The sequence below is a fragment of the Amia ocellicauda genome, chromosome 11, assembly GCF_036373705.1.
Source record: "Amia ocellicauda isolate fAmiCal2 chromosome 11, fAmiCal2.hap1, whole genome shotgun sequence".
Lineage (NCBI taxonomy): Eukaryota > Metazoa > Chordata > Actinopteri > Amiiformes > Amiidae > Amia > Amia ocellicauda.
In genome coordinates, this window is record NC_089860.1 from 22,253,109 (window position 1) to 22,271,522 (window position 18,414).

At 39.5% G+C, this 18,414-nt stretch overlaps 1 protein-coding gene across 2 annotated transcripts; it reads right to left on the reverse strand.

Moving 5' to 3' along the window:
- Nucleotides 1–5,618: 5,618 nt before the first annotated feature.
- Nucleotides 5,619–18,119, reverse strand: ndfip1l (Nedd4 family interacting protein 1, like). Of its 2 annotated transcripts, XM_066716956.1 has the most exons (9): nt 17,860–18,119; nt 13,411–13,498; nt 13,104–13,234; nt 11,904–11,954; nt 9,204–9,291; nt 8,559–8,683; nt 8,160–8,226; nt 7,772–7,877; nt 5,619–7,161 (listed from the first exon to the last, which is right to left on the reverse strand). In XM_066716956.1, exons 1-8 carry the CDS (start codon nt 17,887–17,889, stop codon nt 7,774–7,776), a joined length of 684 nt encoding a protein of 227 aa, XP_066573053.1. In that variant the 5' UTR covers nt 17,890–18,119; the 3' UTR covers nt 5,619–7,161; nt 7,772–7,773. The 2 variants fall into 2 exon arrangements, with proteins under 2 accessions (XP_066573053.1, XP_066573054.1); XM_066716957.1 differs by lacking the exon at nt 11,904–11,954 and having other exon boundaries at nt 17,860–18,116.
- Nucleotides 18,120–18,414: the final 295 nt, after the last annotated feature.

Sequence of the window (18,414 nt, forward strand, 5' to 3'; positions counted from 1 at the left end):
GATGAGATCATCCCCTCTGCTCATTCAGACCAGCTGCTCTAAGGAAAAAAAAAAAAAGACACTGTGCTGCTCTGCAGTCCAGAGAAAACGGTCATTCATTCATTTACCCAGTCATTGAGAAATAAATGAAGGGAGGGAGAAGCCAGAGTGAGGCTGTGATGAGGTCATCGGTACTGTGGAGCTCGGAGATGAACACAGAGTGGGAGAGATCGGCCGGGGCTTGAAGCACCCCCCGTGTCATCTCGCATCCATTCACTGTGCCTCCCTCGATGGAATGAGTCACCCCAAGCAAGGCCTCTGAAATAGGCTGCTTCCCCAGCGCATAGCTGATCTCCGTCATGGGCTGGAGCATCCGTCTCTGCAGCTCGTTAGGGGGAATACAGGTGTAGAAATCATACAGCAGCTGACTGGTAGAGGAAGAGGGAGCGAGAAAGAGATTCACAGAGAGAGAGGGAGATAGATTCCTAGAGAAAGGGATGGAAAGAGGGAAAGCTTCACAGAATGAGGGAGGGAAATGGAGAGAAAAAGATTCACAGAGAAAGAGGGATGGGGAGAGAGAGAGAGAGACATAGGAAGAGAAAGAACAGGAGCAAATGTAGTTGCTTGCCTGGGCAGATACGGTATCTCGAGAAAGATGTGGTGATTGGAAATAGTTTTGCACCGAGTTTGATTGCATTGACAAGAAGGGTACCAATCCTCAGCCCACTGCACAGTTTTTTTTTATTCCCCTTATTTGTGTGTTTGCACACTGTTTTCCCTTTGCATTTTTAACAGTTGTCATCCCAATCTGGTCCCTCTGCAGGGTGCGCTTGCAGCATGAGGGTAAATCAGATCGCATGCCTACCTCTCCCCACTCACAAGCCCCTGGATAAGGGGGGAGGATAGTGAGGATGCCTCCCAAAGCTAACCGTCTCTCTGTAAGGAGAGCTGCTTGTGCGTGGCGTGCTACATCTCGCATCAGCTTAAAAAAACGCAGCTGCACAACCGGTCAGCCATCTGCTGCACTGGCAGAGACGTAGGGGGTAAGACCCCCCTCCCAGCCCAGCACTCACTCTACGCTAATATGTCAAACCTAATCCATGACGGCAGTGTTGACGAATGTATTACTTTAAAAGGAGATGGGCAGATACACCAACCAGCATTAATTGGATGTGAACTTAGATTCCAACCAGTAAGCACTTCAGGTTTATGACAACCACAATAGCACCCCTATATGGTTCTCTCTGCTCTAATTTCAAAAAGGAATCAATATGTAAAAGCCCATCATGTACTCCATATATCTAAAAGGACTGCTGGAGTATTTCCCTTCAATACAACTGGGAAGGCCCCCCAAAAAATAATGTTCTTTGCCCACACTTTTCATGGTAATATCTACTAAATACTATCAAACAGTACCCATCCAAAACATAAAAATAACAAAATCAACATTAGTAACTGAAAATTGGGTTGAAATGTCCAAGGATGAAGTTTAATACAACTTGGCACAAAAGTTGCAATAGCAAGCTCCCACATAAGATTATAAGCATTTACAAATGAAGGAACACTCAGTGAAAGCTTGCCAGATGGACACAAGTAAAGAGTGGCGAGACAGGAGCTCCAGTGAACTGTGCTGATGTACGATGATCAATACCATACCAGGCTCTTCATTTAAAACACACACACACACACACACACACACACAGCCAAGGCATACATGACTCACTACTTTTCATCAATCACCTCTGTCACTCCACCAATTATAGGAGAAGTGTCAGCACTCCCCCCTGTCAGTGCAAATGGAAATCACAAGGAGGGCACAAGCCAGTGTGAAATCAAGGTGAATCAGATCCCAGGAAGTGGCAGCAGTCTTTAGCCAAGCCCCCCCTGCTGAGACAGAGCATGTTTCAGACAGCTATTCAATCCAGCCCTAGACTCCCTGTGAGGTGAAAACACATCCCAATTCACACTGACCTTATCTGCAGCGCTCTCTAATAGGAAGTGTTAAGTGCTTAACAAAAGGGCAATAACAGGCTTAGGGAAAAGAGCGACGCTCATGAACAGAAGAGTTATTTTTCTTTGTTAAAAAACTTTTTACGTGCCTTATTTTGAAGGAGATTTTTTTGTACCTTTTTTGGTAGATTTATGTCCTCAAAGTTCAGATGGGTCAAGCCCTTAACCTCAAACAATTAACACTCTTACTTATTTTATTGCTGAACTAAAGTGCTGTACATGAAAAATAATAAATTCTCCTATGATTGCTGTTGGGTTATCTTGAACATCCTATCTTGCCCCTTCTCTGGTGATTGAGTCTCCGCAGATGCAGGTACTTCCATTTATAATGCATTGTGAAATAACAAAGGGAAATAACCGGACGCCTGGAGCACTTTTGTTTCTCTTGTATTTTAAAGCAACTCTGACCTGGAATACTCATTGCAGACTGGCCCTGAAAAACACCACCACCCACCACCAAATCCTTCACTTCCCAATTTGGCAAGCAAAGATAAACAGCCATGACCGGCCACTAGCTCACTTCTGTGGCTACAGAAGCTAAGCAACAGTTGTGAACTAATGAAATAAATAGTTATAAATATAAACACACTTCATATATTGTATTTTCCGTCTTTAAAGGTATTCAGCCACCAGAGAGTACTTAGGATTCATTTAACCACCGTTTGTTGCTTTACCTTACTTCCAGGTTTTTTATTATTGTTTTTTTTTTTTTAACATCTTTATATGTTGTTTAAGTAATTCAATCTGCAGGGACCGTTTAAAAACTAAGCCAGTCTTGCATAACCCACTCTCCAAGTCTGTCAACAAGGTTTTAAAATGTCAGACAAACTTGGGACCAGGTTCGCCCTCCACTGGGTACAGGAGGAATTGAGATTTTATGTTAAACAGAAACAGCTTGTTAGCAGGCATTCCAGTTCATTATGTAGTTTATATTGGAAGTTCCTCCTTAGTTCAGACATCCACACAAGTAATAATAATACAATAATAAAAAGAGAAAGCATTTATTATTCAGGGTCTAACAGGGTCTTTTACTACCAGAAATGATTTACAGGATTAATGAAAACAATCAGAAGAGCAGATATACTTTATTACCATTTCACAAGCCCTATTTTTTTATTTTATTTTTTTTTTATTTTTCTTCTCAAATTAAATCTTATAGCTGCTCATTTTGAGACTACGTCTGGGCACAATGTTCATTATTGAAGAGTTGGAGGTCAATTCTGTTGGCCCATCCCGACTGTGCCATACACATTTATTTTACTGTTTCAGACAGTCTCCCCTTTGTTGCACTGAAGGAGTGTTCCTCCCTTTGCAAAATATAAATTCAGTTTGACAGGACAGGCCCCGAGAGCAACGTTGTCCTGCACAGTAACTGAAGGCGCATCAACACTAATGCAAGTACCATTCCTTTACGTTCTGTGTGGCGACACTAGTTAAAACTGACCTCTGCTTTTGGTCCGTCTTGCAGAGGAGTAAAGACACATTTCTTCGAATGATTAAGTGACTAATCATTTTTCAAGTGATTTGTTGTCAGGAGTCTTACTTGAACACTGCTATTTGATGGACGCTCTTTGAGATTGTGTACGGTGAGCGAGTACAAAAATACACTACAGGTGTGGAAACATGGGAAGCAGTAGTGATGTCAAAAAAATCTATGATAGTATAAAAAAATGCCACCAAAATCCCCCAAATACATATAGGTCAAAACATCCAGTAGAAGTTCTCAGGTTAAAAAAAAAAAAAAAAAAAAAGAATGAATAAAAACTTACAAGTCTAAACTAGAGTGCTCTGGAAATTATTGAAAAATTTGAATTATTCTGGTTAAAATTTTACAAACCTTGTGACAATTAACTAATAATCTTTGGGCCAACTGTGTTTCTCGTATTGCTTAATGAAGCAAAGAAAAACTTATACGGATAAACTTGCTTAATTTATCTTCAACAGAATCAAAAGGATACATAACTCCTTGCCAATGCAGTTGTTGATATTAATTAAATCATATATGCTGTAGAACTAACAGCCTTAGAACCTTTACTGTTAAACAGATTTCCTTAAGCTCTAGGCTTCAGGCCTGGGTTCTGAATAACTTGCGCACACTTACCACAGAAAGACAGGAGCCTTCCGCTTAATTCAGGAGGGAAGATGTTATCAGCTGGGCAGCCTGTTTAAACTGCAAGTCTTTACACTTGAAAAGAACTCAATCGTCTGTGCCATGCACGCGAAGACATCTAGTAAATGCATATTCCAGTGCATTGCATCTGTACAAGAAAAAAACCTCTAGTGAAACAGTATTTCTTTCAAATAAAGTTCACAGGTATCCATCAAAAGAGATATGACAATTTTAGAATTGTATAAGAAGCCTGACAAAGCTGCAGAAAATAATGTGCAATAAGATACAGTATACACCGATCAACCATAACATTATGACCACTGACAGGTGAAGTGAATAACACTGATAATCTCGTTATCATGGCATCTGTCAGTGGGTGGGATATATTAGGCAGCAAGTGAACATTTTGTCCTCAAAGTTGATGCGTTAGAAGCAGGAAAAATGGGCAAGCGTATGGATCTGAGCGACTTTGACAAGGGCCAAATTGTGATGGCTAGACGACTGGTTCAGAACAACTCTTGTGGGGTGTTCCCAGTCTGCAGTGGTGGCGACAGGGTCATGGGCGGCCAAGGCTCATTGATGCACGTGGGGAGCGAAGACTGGCCCAACAGACGAGCTACTGTAGCTCAAATTGCTGAAGTTAATGCTGGTTCCGATAGAAAGTTTGTTGTGTAAGGGGCTGCATAGCCGCAGACCAGTCAGGGTGCCCACGCTGACCCCTGTCCACTGTCGAAAGCACCTACAATGGGCACGTGAGCATCAGAACCGGACCATGGAGCAATGGAAGAAGGTGGCCTGGTCTAATGAATCACAAGTTCAGGGTGTTGACTTGGCTTCCAAATTCCCCAGATCTCAATCCAATCGAGCATCTGTGGGATGTGCTTGACAAACAAGTCAGATCCATGGACGCCCCACCTCGCAACTTACAGGACTTAAAGGATCTGCTGCTAACGTCTTGGTGCCAGATATCACAGCACACCTTCAGAGGTCTAGTGGAGTCCATGCCTCGACGGGTCAGGGCTGTTTTGGCGGCAAAAGGGGGACCTACACAATATTAGGCAGGTGGTCATAATGTTGGCTGATCGGTGTATATAAAGATATAGTATTATAGGTTGGTAAACTACACTTCCATATACAAATGAACATGATGATATTGGGTACACTCGGTTCCTAAATAACTTCTATACATTAAATGATTTCAAGATATAATAGATTATGCCTTCAAGAGTCCAATGTTTCTCAAGCGGTTTCCATATTTGAATTAATATTAAACAGGTATGAAAGTTGAACTCACCTAGTCCAGGCAGCTCAGATACATGAAGGATGAATATATATATTTTTTTTTCTTCTGGGTACTTCTCTTTTTCCTCATGTGGAATTCTGTTTTGTTGACATCTTTTACCCTGAAGTGGCTCAAAATTATGTCCTTATATCAAATTTCGCATTTCAGCAAGTTGAAGGAGTGCACCAAGCGAGGTAGTTAAAGGCATCACATTCAAACAATGATCTGCAGCACATCTGCTATATAAGTGACATTTATTAGACATTTTGCTATATTTACAGTCTTACACATTTTCATTTTTGACAATAAAAACCCCCAAGGTGCAGTACTACTTGGCAGAGAGTACAGAAAGTGGAACTGTTGCTTCTTACAATTTTGAAGAACTCTTCACACACAATTTTACATCAACTTATATCAGGAAAAGAATACACAGATCAAAGGGATAATCTAAGAAGGTCCTATCTGGGGGGGTGGGGGAGATCTATCACAAAGTTGACATAGGCATTCCAAAACGAGAGAAATGTTTTTCAGTTGCCATTACTATGAATGAAAGACCCCCTAACCGTGGCATGGATGTAGGATAGACATATTTTGCTTTTTTCCCCCCCAACGCCCACATTTTAACCACCTCACTATAAAATAAATAAAGTCTAAAAGCCGTTGTCACTCCAGCATTGCGATAACACAAATCAACATCCCAAGAAAGCGTAGGATGGAGTCTTCTTACTGACGTGTACACAGGGGCGTGGTCTTTTTGAAATGGTCCAGTCAGGTCAGAAAGACATTGCAATGCATGCTGCAGTGAGATGGTTGAACGTGTGGTTGCACATTTTATTTTCACAATACAACAGTGTTCAGATTTCAGCCGTGATGAAGTTTGGACCCACCACTAAACTATAATCTCCTAAATATATGTCACTATCACTCCCACCCCCCTATTCTTCTGTTGCGTTACTTGCTTTCTACAAAAATACAATTGGGAAGTGTTGTGTTAGCAGTGTGAAAGACTAGAAATAAATGCATGTAGTACTGCCTTGGTTTGCTTTCTTCTTCTGAAAATGTAACTACTTGGAGCATTCCTCAGAATTACGGCCCGGATCACTGGGTTTTGTTATGCCGTGTATACTTAAGTCATAAATTTACCTGTGCAGTAAAATTAAAGTATTCTGTTCACAAACTTGAAGAAATTTTAGAAAGAGTAACTTTAATTTTATAACTTATATAACAAAACACTGGTTTCAAGTATTTTGAACAAAATAATGTAAACCAGTCTGAACTACCGAGAACCCCCCCATTAATGTACTGTAATTCATAAGCAGCATAATGCTGCTTCCAAATCAATTAGTTTTAACAGAAAAAAAAAAAAAAAAAAAAGAGCAAGACTGCCCTCTACTGGCTAAAAAGGGCAAAGTACATGCTATTGAATAACTATGAACAGATAATATATAAGGCAGTATTCGTACATCACAGACTTGATTGCAAATAGCACTGAACATTAGCCACTAATGATTGAATGGTTACAGAATTTTCAGCATCCACTATTAAAATTTTACATCTAGAACCATATAGAAAGAATGTCTCGTCCTTAAACAGTACTGTGTTATTTAAAGCAGTGATTTTTTTTTTTCCTTTTGTCTTCTGTGATCTAGGTCTCTTTTCACATCCTGCAGGTGCGCAGCCGATTTCTGATGGAATTTTTTCTTTTGTGGGTTATTTTTTTTTTCTCTGCTTCCGGGACTCTAAATGCAGGAAGGAGTTTGTTTTTGTTTCCAAAACACAGCTGTGAGAGAAGGACATTGAAACTATTAGAATAATTGTATTCTATTTTCAGAAACTATTAGATTTCTTTTTACAAAGGAATGTAGGATGCCTTCATGCACAATATCCTCTCCAGGCTTTGAGAAGCTCTTTTAACAGAGGAGCTGGGAGGAGGCGCTCTCTCGCTCTCGCCCCCAGCGCCTATGTAAAACGGATGTTTGGAGAAGTGAGCTAATGCATTTCTCTGAAGAGGGACAGAAATAAGAAATAGAAAATTTGGCACAGGAAGAAACAAGGACATATACATCTCACTGTACTGAGCAGAAGAAAAAAGGATTCTATTAATCAAGAACCATAAACTAAAGAATAAAAAATGACATGAAGGAAAGAAAGGGGAGGCTTGTTCTGAACTGCAGAGGGTCTCACAGTGGGCAAGAGAACTGGGGAAAGAGCCAGACAGCAGCAGACTATGTGTGGATGCCATGTGTGCAGTAAGGAAAGCTATGGCCACACAAACCGTGCCAGGAGTATACTACTGGGCAGTGCACGTCACTTCCCATCAGTGTGTTGCAACTATTCCATCCTGCGAGAATGCCTGTTATTTCAGACCTGCAAGTGCTGTAGCTCCTCACCTTTAGTAAATGAAGAGGACTCGGGTTCGGGGTAGAGTAGAAAAGGAATCGGACATCTTCCGGACCTTGGCATAGTTGATGAAGCCTCTGAGGAACAGGAGGAATCCTACAGGGGGAAAAAATAAATGTTAAAACACAGACTGACTCCCTTCACTGTGCCTGTCTAGCTGGGTTACAGAGGTGAAGCTGAAGTCTCCACATGTGAGCACTGATCATGTGATAATCAAGTTATAGGTTATAGTTTTAGCATTGCGATAACCATCTCCATCTACAACTTTAAAGCCCTATGTTAATTACACAAGTTTAATATGTATGTCTGTGTGTGCATGTGTATATTAAAAACAAAACACACCTCCCACTTCATGGATATTCAATGTATAACACTTACCCAGAACAAGGAAGACCCACCACAACCAGTACTGGCCATCAAAGTATCCAGGGAAGTAAGTTGAAAACTGAAATTAAACCAATATAAAACATGTTAAACCTCACAGGTCCAAGACATCAACAGAATGCAGAGTAATACATAAATGTACACAACAGAACGTACAAGAAAAACATCATAAAGCTGATTAAGTTGCCATAAATGAGAGCAGTAAAAATATACCCACTAGGTTTATTTATGGTTTGTTTAGTTCTTGAAGACATTTAGAGGCCATGAACTGTACGATTACTTCCCCCCTTAAATAAGCCTTGCCTACAGTGTAGTGCACATGTGGAAATGTGATCTGATCATAAAGGGTACCTTCACAACATGACAACTCTTTATGGAGGCTGACAGGCTTACCCGCACAATAAGAATCCACTTGATAAGAGAGAGCCCAAACCCAGAGATAGCCCCATATCTGCCCGCTGCCGAGGTGGTCAGGCAGAAGGACAGGAAAAACCCAATCCAGTTAAAGAGGAATGCCACTGGAAGTGCAGAAATAAAACATTTTACATTTAATAAATACGTTCATTGACCTGTACTGATCATTTATTTTAATTTGCCATGAACATTCGGAAACACTCTTCCCAAGATGCGAGAATACAGAAACTAAATTGTTTGTTTGTTGGCTAATTTCCCCATGAAGATGTACATGGTGGTTGGTGTCAATGTATTTAAAAGTCAGTTATACGAAGTAAGCTTTTCCTCAAATCTACTGTATTTTGTAATAGCTATGTAGTTACATTTATTTCCACTAAGTGGCAGTGTATTCCCAATTTGTGCATTAACACGTGGCAGGCAATTTCTGGCCTCAAATTGATTAACCTGCAGCCTCTGGGCCACTAGAATTGCCAGACAGAAGCGTGACCAATCGCAACAGTGTGTCAGTCTATCTTCTGGCCATGTCCAGAGATGCAGCCTCGGGGAGGGAGAAACATAAGTACTGTATTCCATTGAGGGCCGGCTTCATCTGATACGACTGTCGTTAGCAGCAATTGCACTTACTGAAGAAAGTCAGCATGAATATGCCATCGTTTCCTATCCTCAGCTGATCGGCATCATCAAAGTCATCCCTCGCCACAAAGTCGTCATCCTGAGGAAAATATACACAAGTATTTTGAATCAACTGGGAGAACACAATCTTAAATGCTTGGGATAGCTATAAAGCTAAAAAAACAAGTAGATGCCTGCTAAGATAAGCTCTTACTCTCCAAAGTGGGTTGTTCACCACTTCACATATTGTACATAATGCAGTAAATCACCATATTTAGGGATCATAAGATACTAGTAAGAGGAGAGTCACACCAGTTTTTAAATTTCACCCTATATTTTATATGAACAAAGGAGAACCTGCAATGCCACCTCATTGCCAACAACGATCAAGAATCTGAAAAGCACAGAGGTCATAAGGGTTACATTTTAACATCTTTATCATTTAACAATTCGTTTTTAAGGTCTTACTACAGTTAAAGTGTTGTTTAATTGTAATGTATACATACAGATGTGAGCAAAATTATTCAACCCCCAATGCAAATCGGGTTTATTGTCAAAATGTACAGACTGTCAGCTGATTGCAATGAACATATCAAACAAAAGCAATTGAAATACCTCAATACAACGAATGCTTCAAGTGGTTTCCCCAAATTCAACTGAAAATGCAACTTATATTGACTTCTCAAAATTATTCAACCCCTTCATGGCAAGCACCTTTAGTACTTAGTAGAGAACCCTGTTATGACCTGCTGCGAACAAGATGCATAGCCAGACACCAGTTTCTGGCAGCGTTCCTGAGGAATCTTAGCCCATTCCTCATTAGCCATAGCCTCCAGTTCAGTAATATTCTTGGGTTTGCGTGCTGCAACCGCCTTCTTCAAATCCCACCAGAGATTTTCTATGGGGTTCAAGTCAGGAGACTGTGATGGCCACTGTAGAATCTTCCAGAACGTCTTCTGCAACCAAGCCTTGGTAGAATTTGAGGTATGCTTGGGACCATTGTCCTGTTGGAAGGTCCAATGACGACCATGCTTCAGCTTCCTCACAGACGGCATGACGTTTTCTCCTAGGATTTCCCGATACTTCAATGAATCCTTCTTGCCTTCCATATGCTCCAGGTTTCCAGTGCCAAAGATGCAAAGCAGCCCCAGAGCATCACCGAGCCACCACCATGCTTAAATGTGGGCAGAGTATTCTTTTCAGCGTATGCTTCATTCTTCTTCCTCCAGACATACCGCTGATCCATCATGCTGAAAAGTTCCAGTTTTGTTTAATCACTCCACAGAATAGAATCCCAAAACTTCTGTGGCTTATTTATATGATTTTGAGCATACTGGAGATTACTTTTCTTGTGCCTTTGGGTCAGTAGTGCTGTACGTCTTGGAGTTCTAGCATGGAAACCATCTACATTTAGTACGCGCCTTACTGTGCTCACTGAAACCTCAGTGCCTGTTGCCACCAAGTCTTGCTGCAGGTCTTTTGCAGTCACTCAAGGGTTTTTCTCAACCTGCCTTCTTAGCCATCTGGTTGAAGCTGTTGATAGCTTCCTTTTTCTGCCCCGTCCGGGTAGTGTAACCACTGTTCCTTTCACTTTGAACTTGCAAACTATGCTTCCAACGGTGTCTCTAGGAACATTCAGTGACTTCGCAATCCTTTTGTATCCTGTTCCTTGTTTGTGAAGGGCGATGATCTCTTCTCTTAACTTTTTGGACCATTCTTTTGACTTAGCCATATTTCTAACATGCAGTCAAACGTGACACTCAACAAACCCCTAGCCAGTTCAGGTATTTAATGTGTTCCAGCTCAAGCACACATGTTGCAACTAATGAAGCCCTTGATTAGTTGCATCAGGTGTGCTTGAGACAACACCTGTTTTGCATATTTGTGCTGTTGTGAGGGATTCTATTCAGGGGGTTGAATAATTTTGAGACTGGATAAATCATAAGTTTCATTTTCAATTTAATTTGGGGAAACCACTTGAAACATTAATTGTGTTGAGGTATTTCAATTGCTTTTGTTTGATTTGTTCATTGCAATCAGCTGACAGTCTGTACATTTTGACAATAAACCTGATTTGCAATTGGGGGTTGAATAATTTTGCTCACAACTGTATATTATTTCTTACCTAGCAGACTACTCCTTAGTGAACTAAAATGGAAGTTGTAATGCATTCTGGGAAGTGATGAGAAAAAACTATAATGCATAATATAGATATGCAGTATTCTGTGTAATTCATACACAGAAAAGCTGCGTTACTATTGACCTGAAATTATGGTCAATTAATGTGGACTGTGTTTTCTGGGAGTGTTTCACATTAACCTGAACACACAGAACAACTGCCAGACTTTGAAATTATTAATCAGTACTGTTGGATGAACAGTGAGAAAATAGGTACTCAATTAAATCACAAGATTACACAATTGGAATAACTAATAGACATGAAAACAAAGGCCTCAATCATTGTTTAACTTCTCTCAGAAAACTGAGTCCCAGTTATCAAAATAATTAGATCTAAAAAGGCATGTTTATTAAATGTGAACATACATAAAATATTTTTTTTGTCAATGTTAAAGATGATCACATTGCAGTTTCTTTTTTGTAGCATTTTGGGACTGGAAATGAAAAAAATCTATGTTTACACAAATACTATTTTTGTCAAAACTTTATAACTGGTTAGAGTATCACACCTACACTTGTACTCTATTACTGTACCTCCAAAGGACTGCGAGTTACATCATCAAATGTGTCCAGACGTTCCCTGTGCTGTACGTGAGCAGTACGTGGCAAAGAAACACAAACCAGTAAAAATACGAGAAGTCCCCCCTCCAACAAAATATTTCACCTGCACATAATACCAATCCATCTGAAGACATCTAAAAACAGGGACACCCAGCTTCTTCAAGCCCATAGCACAGCTCCTGGACAAAATTTTGTGCAGTACACCGACTGCACAAACAAACCAACTTTCAGTGTACATAGCGGTGTAATTCTGGTTTAAATGTCCCTCATGTGCATCTTAGCCAGACAACTGGTTTTCGTTCCAAATGAGTCCTCAATTACTTAATTGGTCTAATTGTTTAATTAGCTAGATATATTTAAACACCTATCCAGGCCAAGGGATATTTTATAAGCAACTGTAGCTTGAATCAAATGCAGTTTTAAACCATCAATTATAAAAAATATATTGTGAGGTATTTTACGTCAAATTGAAAAATTAATTGGACAAATTAAGTAATTGAGCACTAGGTTGGAACGAAAACCAGCATACACATGGCCCTTCAGGAATTGAGTTTGAGACCCCTGATCTAGAGATTCTAGCATTTAGGCTGTTCAGACAGCAAAAATGTTTAGGAAGTTGCAAAATGGTTACATTTTAGTCAGGACCAGGGTCAGTCTTAGAGTCCCCAGTACACAGACTTTTGTTAAGGTTAAGATTGTTTATAGATTTGGATGCTGCTTGTCCTCTGAAGCAGGTAACCAACCACCAACCACCAACACCCTCCCCACCTGAAATTAGTGCAGTTTCAACATAAAGAGTAACCGAAAAAGGAAAAACCATTAGTTGTATGTTAGTTAACCTGTACTACACTATACTCTTTCTTAACCCTGAAAATAGCTATGTAACATGTGATCATTTTGGCCACATGATTGTTAAGCTGATCAAATGTATATAAATGCATCTCACTGTATTACACACACAAAGTGTAAAACTCAGGAATATTGAGACCTGAAAGCAGTCCACTCGAATATTTCACATGCAGCCCACCTTATGCAAGAAAACAACTGGGAGCAAGGGAAGCAGTGTACAAGTGCAATAAAGGCCCTGCAACTCTAAAAAAGTGAGTTTTCAGACACCGAGACAGAACCTGGGTTAAGGACAGTGCGACGCCTGTGGATAAAAACAGAACTCACCCTTCCAGCAACAAGAGGAATCGTTGCTTCAGCTTTACTTCTTTCCGCTTCATCGTAAGAGGGGAGGGATGTCGCCACATTGTAAGACGGTGGTTTTGGAAACCCTCCCTCATCTTTATAATCAAAGTAAGCTAAAGTCAGGGCAAACAAAGACAATTAGACAAAACAGACATTTTTGCCACTTCACAAAATCTATACACATTACAATTAATAGGACTAATTTGGTGCATTTAATCCATTCACCTGCTGCTTAAAGGAAGGGCCCCATTAGCTGTGGCACTGGAGTGCAGTATTTCTACTGTCTTACCTGCATTGTCTGCAGCAATGCTGCTGTATGGAGGAGGGGCATCCGCAGCAACCTGGGAGCTTTCTCCAGGCTCCTCCTCATTTGGCAACTGGGAGAACAAGACAAGGAAAAACAGACAATGCATGACAACCTGCTGTTGACTATACACTGTTCCTGTTGAATCCACACAGATCCTTTTGTCACATCTGAACAAATGCTTAACACCCTTTCATGGACTGTTGGGCTCTCCCCCTCCCATCATCAAATCATCAGAAGAGTGTCACTGAAGGCAAAATGCTGAACCAACGCATTTCACTAGAAAAATCTCAGGGAACTCTGCATTATGTTTATTATAACCACTGTATAAGGCATTGTAACCTACAGAACCAATTGTGCTTTAACGCGCCAACCCCTCATGCTGCTAGACAAAGACCAAACAGCAGAACTAGTCCCTTTCAGGGTCATACCTACCCAGCAGGATTTTTGAAGGCATCATAGACACACATTTTCCACCATTTGATTTCAACTAAATGCTGTGATCAATTATTGGTCAAATGCTGACAAGTATTGCCTTTGATATAAAAAATATATTAATGAAAAACGGTACCGTACAACTACATCACTAATTCTTTCAGGTTTGTTTTTAAATAGGAACACTGCACCACTATATTTTATTTAACCCTTTAAAGTACTGTAATAAACTATAATCAAGGCCTTGCATTTGAATTATAGTCAGGGAGAAAAAATATAATTAAACATGTCTTTGTGCAGCCAAGTATGCAGAGGTGACAGTTAGTAGCCTATATGACCAAGTCTTCTTGAAGGTTCTCTCAATGTCCTCAATTAACCAAATCTATATGAACATTGTGTAATCCTACTTCTCTGGAATGGTCAGATAGCACAGGTTCCACAACCAGAGAATTAAGGACCAGGAGTTTCAGTAGGTTTTACAAAGCTGTTGTGGTACTTCTTGGTTTGTCTTTTTTCTTCTCTGTGGTGCCATGTACATGTACATGACTAGCTCTTGTTGATTATCTTGCTGTGCCCTTCAGCATTTTATTAAACAAAAAAACTATCTGTAAAGTTACATAGACTGCTGATGTGAATGGAGGAGCACAATTTGAAATAAATAGAACTGAAGTGTAGCTTTCAAGATGCATTCCAATCGCATAAACATGCATCATTCGTTTCAGCCTATTGTAGCACACCCACATTTGAAATACTGTTGGCATGTATTAACTCATACCCTGGGGATAGTTTCTTCTGTCTGCACTCTGCACAGCTAAAGAAATGAATAACCTTTGATCTCACATGACACACATTTTGCTGAGCTATGATTACGGTTTAGAGATTTCAAGATCTGCTTTATTGTGATATGAAAAAGGGAAATAACAATTCAGCCGCATGTGATCTACAGGGGAAGAAATAATGAACCATCAATCCACATTTTAAGACACTAAGACCAAAGCATAAGTTGGTCTTTTGAGTTAACAGAAATGCTGGGGGGAATAGTACGTACTTTAGGGTAAAATCATGATTACATATCAATTTATTTTTAGTGTTGGAATGCTGATGAATTGACTACACAACTGTTTCAAGAGTAGCATTTTTAAACCATTATCTACTTGCATTCCTAGAACTAAGGGTGGGTTACTCAAGGTTACTTTCTGTGCTTCATTGCTGACAGACGTTTCTGTGCCTGGAAATAATGCAAAACTCTCAGTTTTGAGGAACACTGACAAAAACAAGCTCAAATGAAGGATTTGAGAAGGAAAGACTGCTCACCTCATGAATTACTTTTCTAAATGTCCACCTAGAATGAGGCGTTAACATAAACAAAAGCAGCTGCTTTCCAGTTAAAAATATAAACACAAATAAATCGCCAGGACTCAAGTAAAAATCACTGTCATTCAAAACCACTGTAAAGCTTGAGAACTTGACTGAATAAGGATGTGTTCAATTAAAAATGGTACAGAGAACAGAATGTAACCATCCTGGGGATCAAAACAGGATTCACAAAACAAAACAGGTGCAGAACACAAATTCATAGCGTAACTGTCATAGTCTTGGAATCATTGGCTTGTAAGACATCACGTTATTTAAGGAGAACTTTTTATTTATTTACTTGCTTTAATTAAAATCTTGTCACTGACCTATTGCCTGGGGCACCAAAGACAGCACCAGAGAAAGGAGACAAGGAAAGTTACATTTCTCCCATGGTAAATACCTAGACCTACAGTGAGACTGACAATCTTCAAATTCACTTAACTTCAAGGAGATCCAATACAAAGGACATTAGGCAACATATCTTGCAACCACACATGCCATGTAAGCCAATTATGTTCTTTGCCTTAAATAGATCTAGAGATGAAACTACTTGTGAAACAGGATGCAGTAAAATAAATTGGGTGCATGGCTTTTTGAGACCTGTCACTGTACACAAAAGTCTGTGTTCCTTTCCAAATTAAAGAACTCACATTGCTTTAAAGAGTTTAGGCATGACATGAGATGAATGTATCATATCCGTAAGGCAACATATTTATTATAGCTGCAGGATCATGCTGGCAACATCTGAAAAATATATCACAGCTGAGAAAGCAGATGTTAACTGCATTTCCCATTGCATATGGTCAAATAGGCCTACATAGAATACAAGCTACTAGGGGTAGTCCCTGTTCTGAACTAGAATATTCTGAATGTGTTAATGTCCTCCCACAAAATAACATATATAAGCATTTTTATTTTCTTCCTAATTTTACATAATGTTTGGGGAGATTTGTTCCTCAAGTTTGTCTCAAAAAATTAGATTCACATTTCTTCTAGCTGCAGTGTATTAAAATTAGTATAGATAGGCTACAGTAAGTATTCTCCAACCTCATCCTGTAACTGGATTTAATCTACTAACATTTCAGGGTTTAGTCCAAAAGGAAGGAGTGTCTCTGTGTAGAGAACTGAATAAATGCAAGACTTCCCCTTTTCAACTCAATCTGAGTCACCACCACCACCTAAGAGAGAGATTTTTCTTCATAAACTTCGCCTTAATGGTTTTTCTATCACAAATCCACACACACACTACTAGAGACTCTGCCTCCTCTTTAACAGCTAAGAGCATGTGTTATTTTAAAATGTATTGATTAGGGATGCATACGTGATAGGCCTATAGATTACTTTCTCCAAAACCATTACTGGCTTAACTTCTTTTGATGGATCGCCTCTCAACTCCATGGTTGTCTACCCAGTGGTTAAAGTGCTGTACTTGCACATCACTGTTTAATTGATGTTGTGAGGGATGGAGGATTACTGTATACGTTTTATTTTTAAATCAATATTACCACTGAAGGTTCAGGATTATTGTGGCAGGGTAAATATGGACACTTGCAGGAGTGAGGAAGGAGTTAAAGCATTTGCAGCAAACCTTTACACCGTCAATGTTTAGTACACAAAAGTCTCGACTCTAAACAAAACAGATGTGCAAACTGTACAGTGCTTCAGGAATGCATTTAATGACATAGCAAATGTGTAGATGTTGTGCGAGTGTTATATTAATTATACTGCCAACTAACTAAAATGGTTCCTCACATTAGTACGTACAATACAGCTATGTGTACTAGTACCAAACAAGCCTGTACCCAACCCAGCAAAAACGCTTTTCTTCTGCAAACATGTCAACATTTCAGCGCATATTTGACGTGTCTTCTTGCGTCAAGCAAACCAATGACCGAAGCACTTTCTTCCTGTGCCTTAGTAAAACCTAACAATAACGTTTATACCACATATATACAAATACTAACTCTAACACTATATACATAAGCCACAGGCCCATTTCTTTCTGAAACATTTAGATTATAAAATATCCAACGGAAAAAATTATCTCAAAATGGTCACTGGACTAGTTTATTTTCAGATTGTTATATAATTAAGCTGTTTTACATCCATTATTGAGGCGGGTGTCCTGGGAAGAGAAAGGTAATCTGTTGAAGAATCGGGCCTCCTGATGGTTTAACTACTTCAACGATAAATTGCTACAAATAAACAATACATTATTGAAATGCCCCGCCTTTATAATGTCAGTATATCCATATAATATTGTTCACGGACATGCTTATATAGTGAAATGTTATATTAAATCTCTATAGAAAGCTTATAAAGAAATCAGATATGAAGGCTTCAGAAATTAACTTCATTCGCACTCATTTATTTATACATCGACTCAAATAAGCTGTATTTGAGAATAACATACCTAAATCCCCTGTATATTAAAAAAAAAAAAAAAACTAAAATACATACTGATGTCAGAGAGGTTTCTCACGGTTGAGTTTAATTTCACTTCAGTTTAAATATCAAAACAATCAGGCCTAATATCCGCAATACATCCCCGGTGTTTCCAGCTAGCGGTATCCGCTGCCGTCATACGAGAAGCCGGTTCTGCTTTTGGTTTTTAACCCGTATGTTCAACAAACTTCCACTCACCTGCTGGTATCGACTGGTTTGCTCAGCCATGCTGCGGTCAGCGGAAAGACTTAACAGACCTGTCTTCAGAAATAAAATATAAAAAATAAATCTGTTGTTTCCCTTTTTTGTCTTAAACTAATCAAAAGTATAATAAACCCTGTCTTAGGGCTTCGTGTTTCTCCGGAGTCGACGTGTTCCTCCCTTCCCTCCCCTGCGTCCCAAGCTCGGCTCTCTGTAATGGCTCGCTGCACTATACAAATGAAACCAGGGAAAACACTGCCACCCCCGATCAAAGGATGCCTGCAAGTGAAGATGTTCCCCTTTCGGTTTATCTCGTTTATTTCCTCCGTTTATGCATTATTGTAGGTCTAACTGTAGATAATATTGGTAAGAGAACATGTATTTCTAATGAGAATGCATAATTTAAAATTAAATTATCTACATCCCGATCGGACAAAAACTGCAATGCACGTTTTGATGAGAACTTCATGATAAAAGTGTTTCTTAATAGTTTTCACCACTACTTTTATCACAACAGCTAACAACAACAACAATAATAATAATACTTTAATT

Excerpts from the sequence above, each read along its gene's own strand:
- ndfip1l (XM_066716956.1), bottom strand. The coding sequence starts at position 17,889 with ATGGCTGAGCAAACCAGTCGATACCAGCAG. Across the intron at positions 13,499-17,859 it reads AAACCAGTCGATACCAGCAG|TTGCCAAATGAGGAGGAGCC; the intron begins GTGAGTGGAAGT and ends TTGTTCTCCCAG. Across the intron at positions 9,292-11,903 it reads TAACTCGCAGTCCTTTGGAG|GATGACGACTTTGTGGCGAG; the intron begins GTACAGTAATAG and ends TATTTTCCTCAG.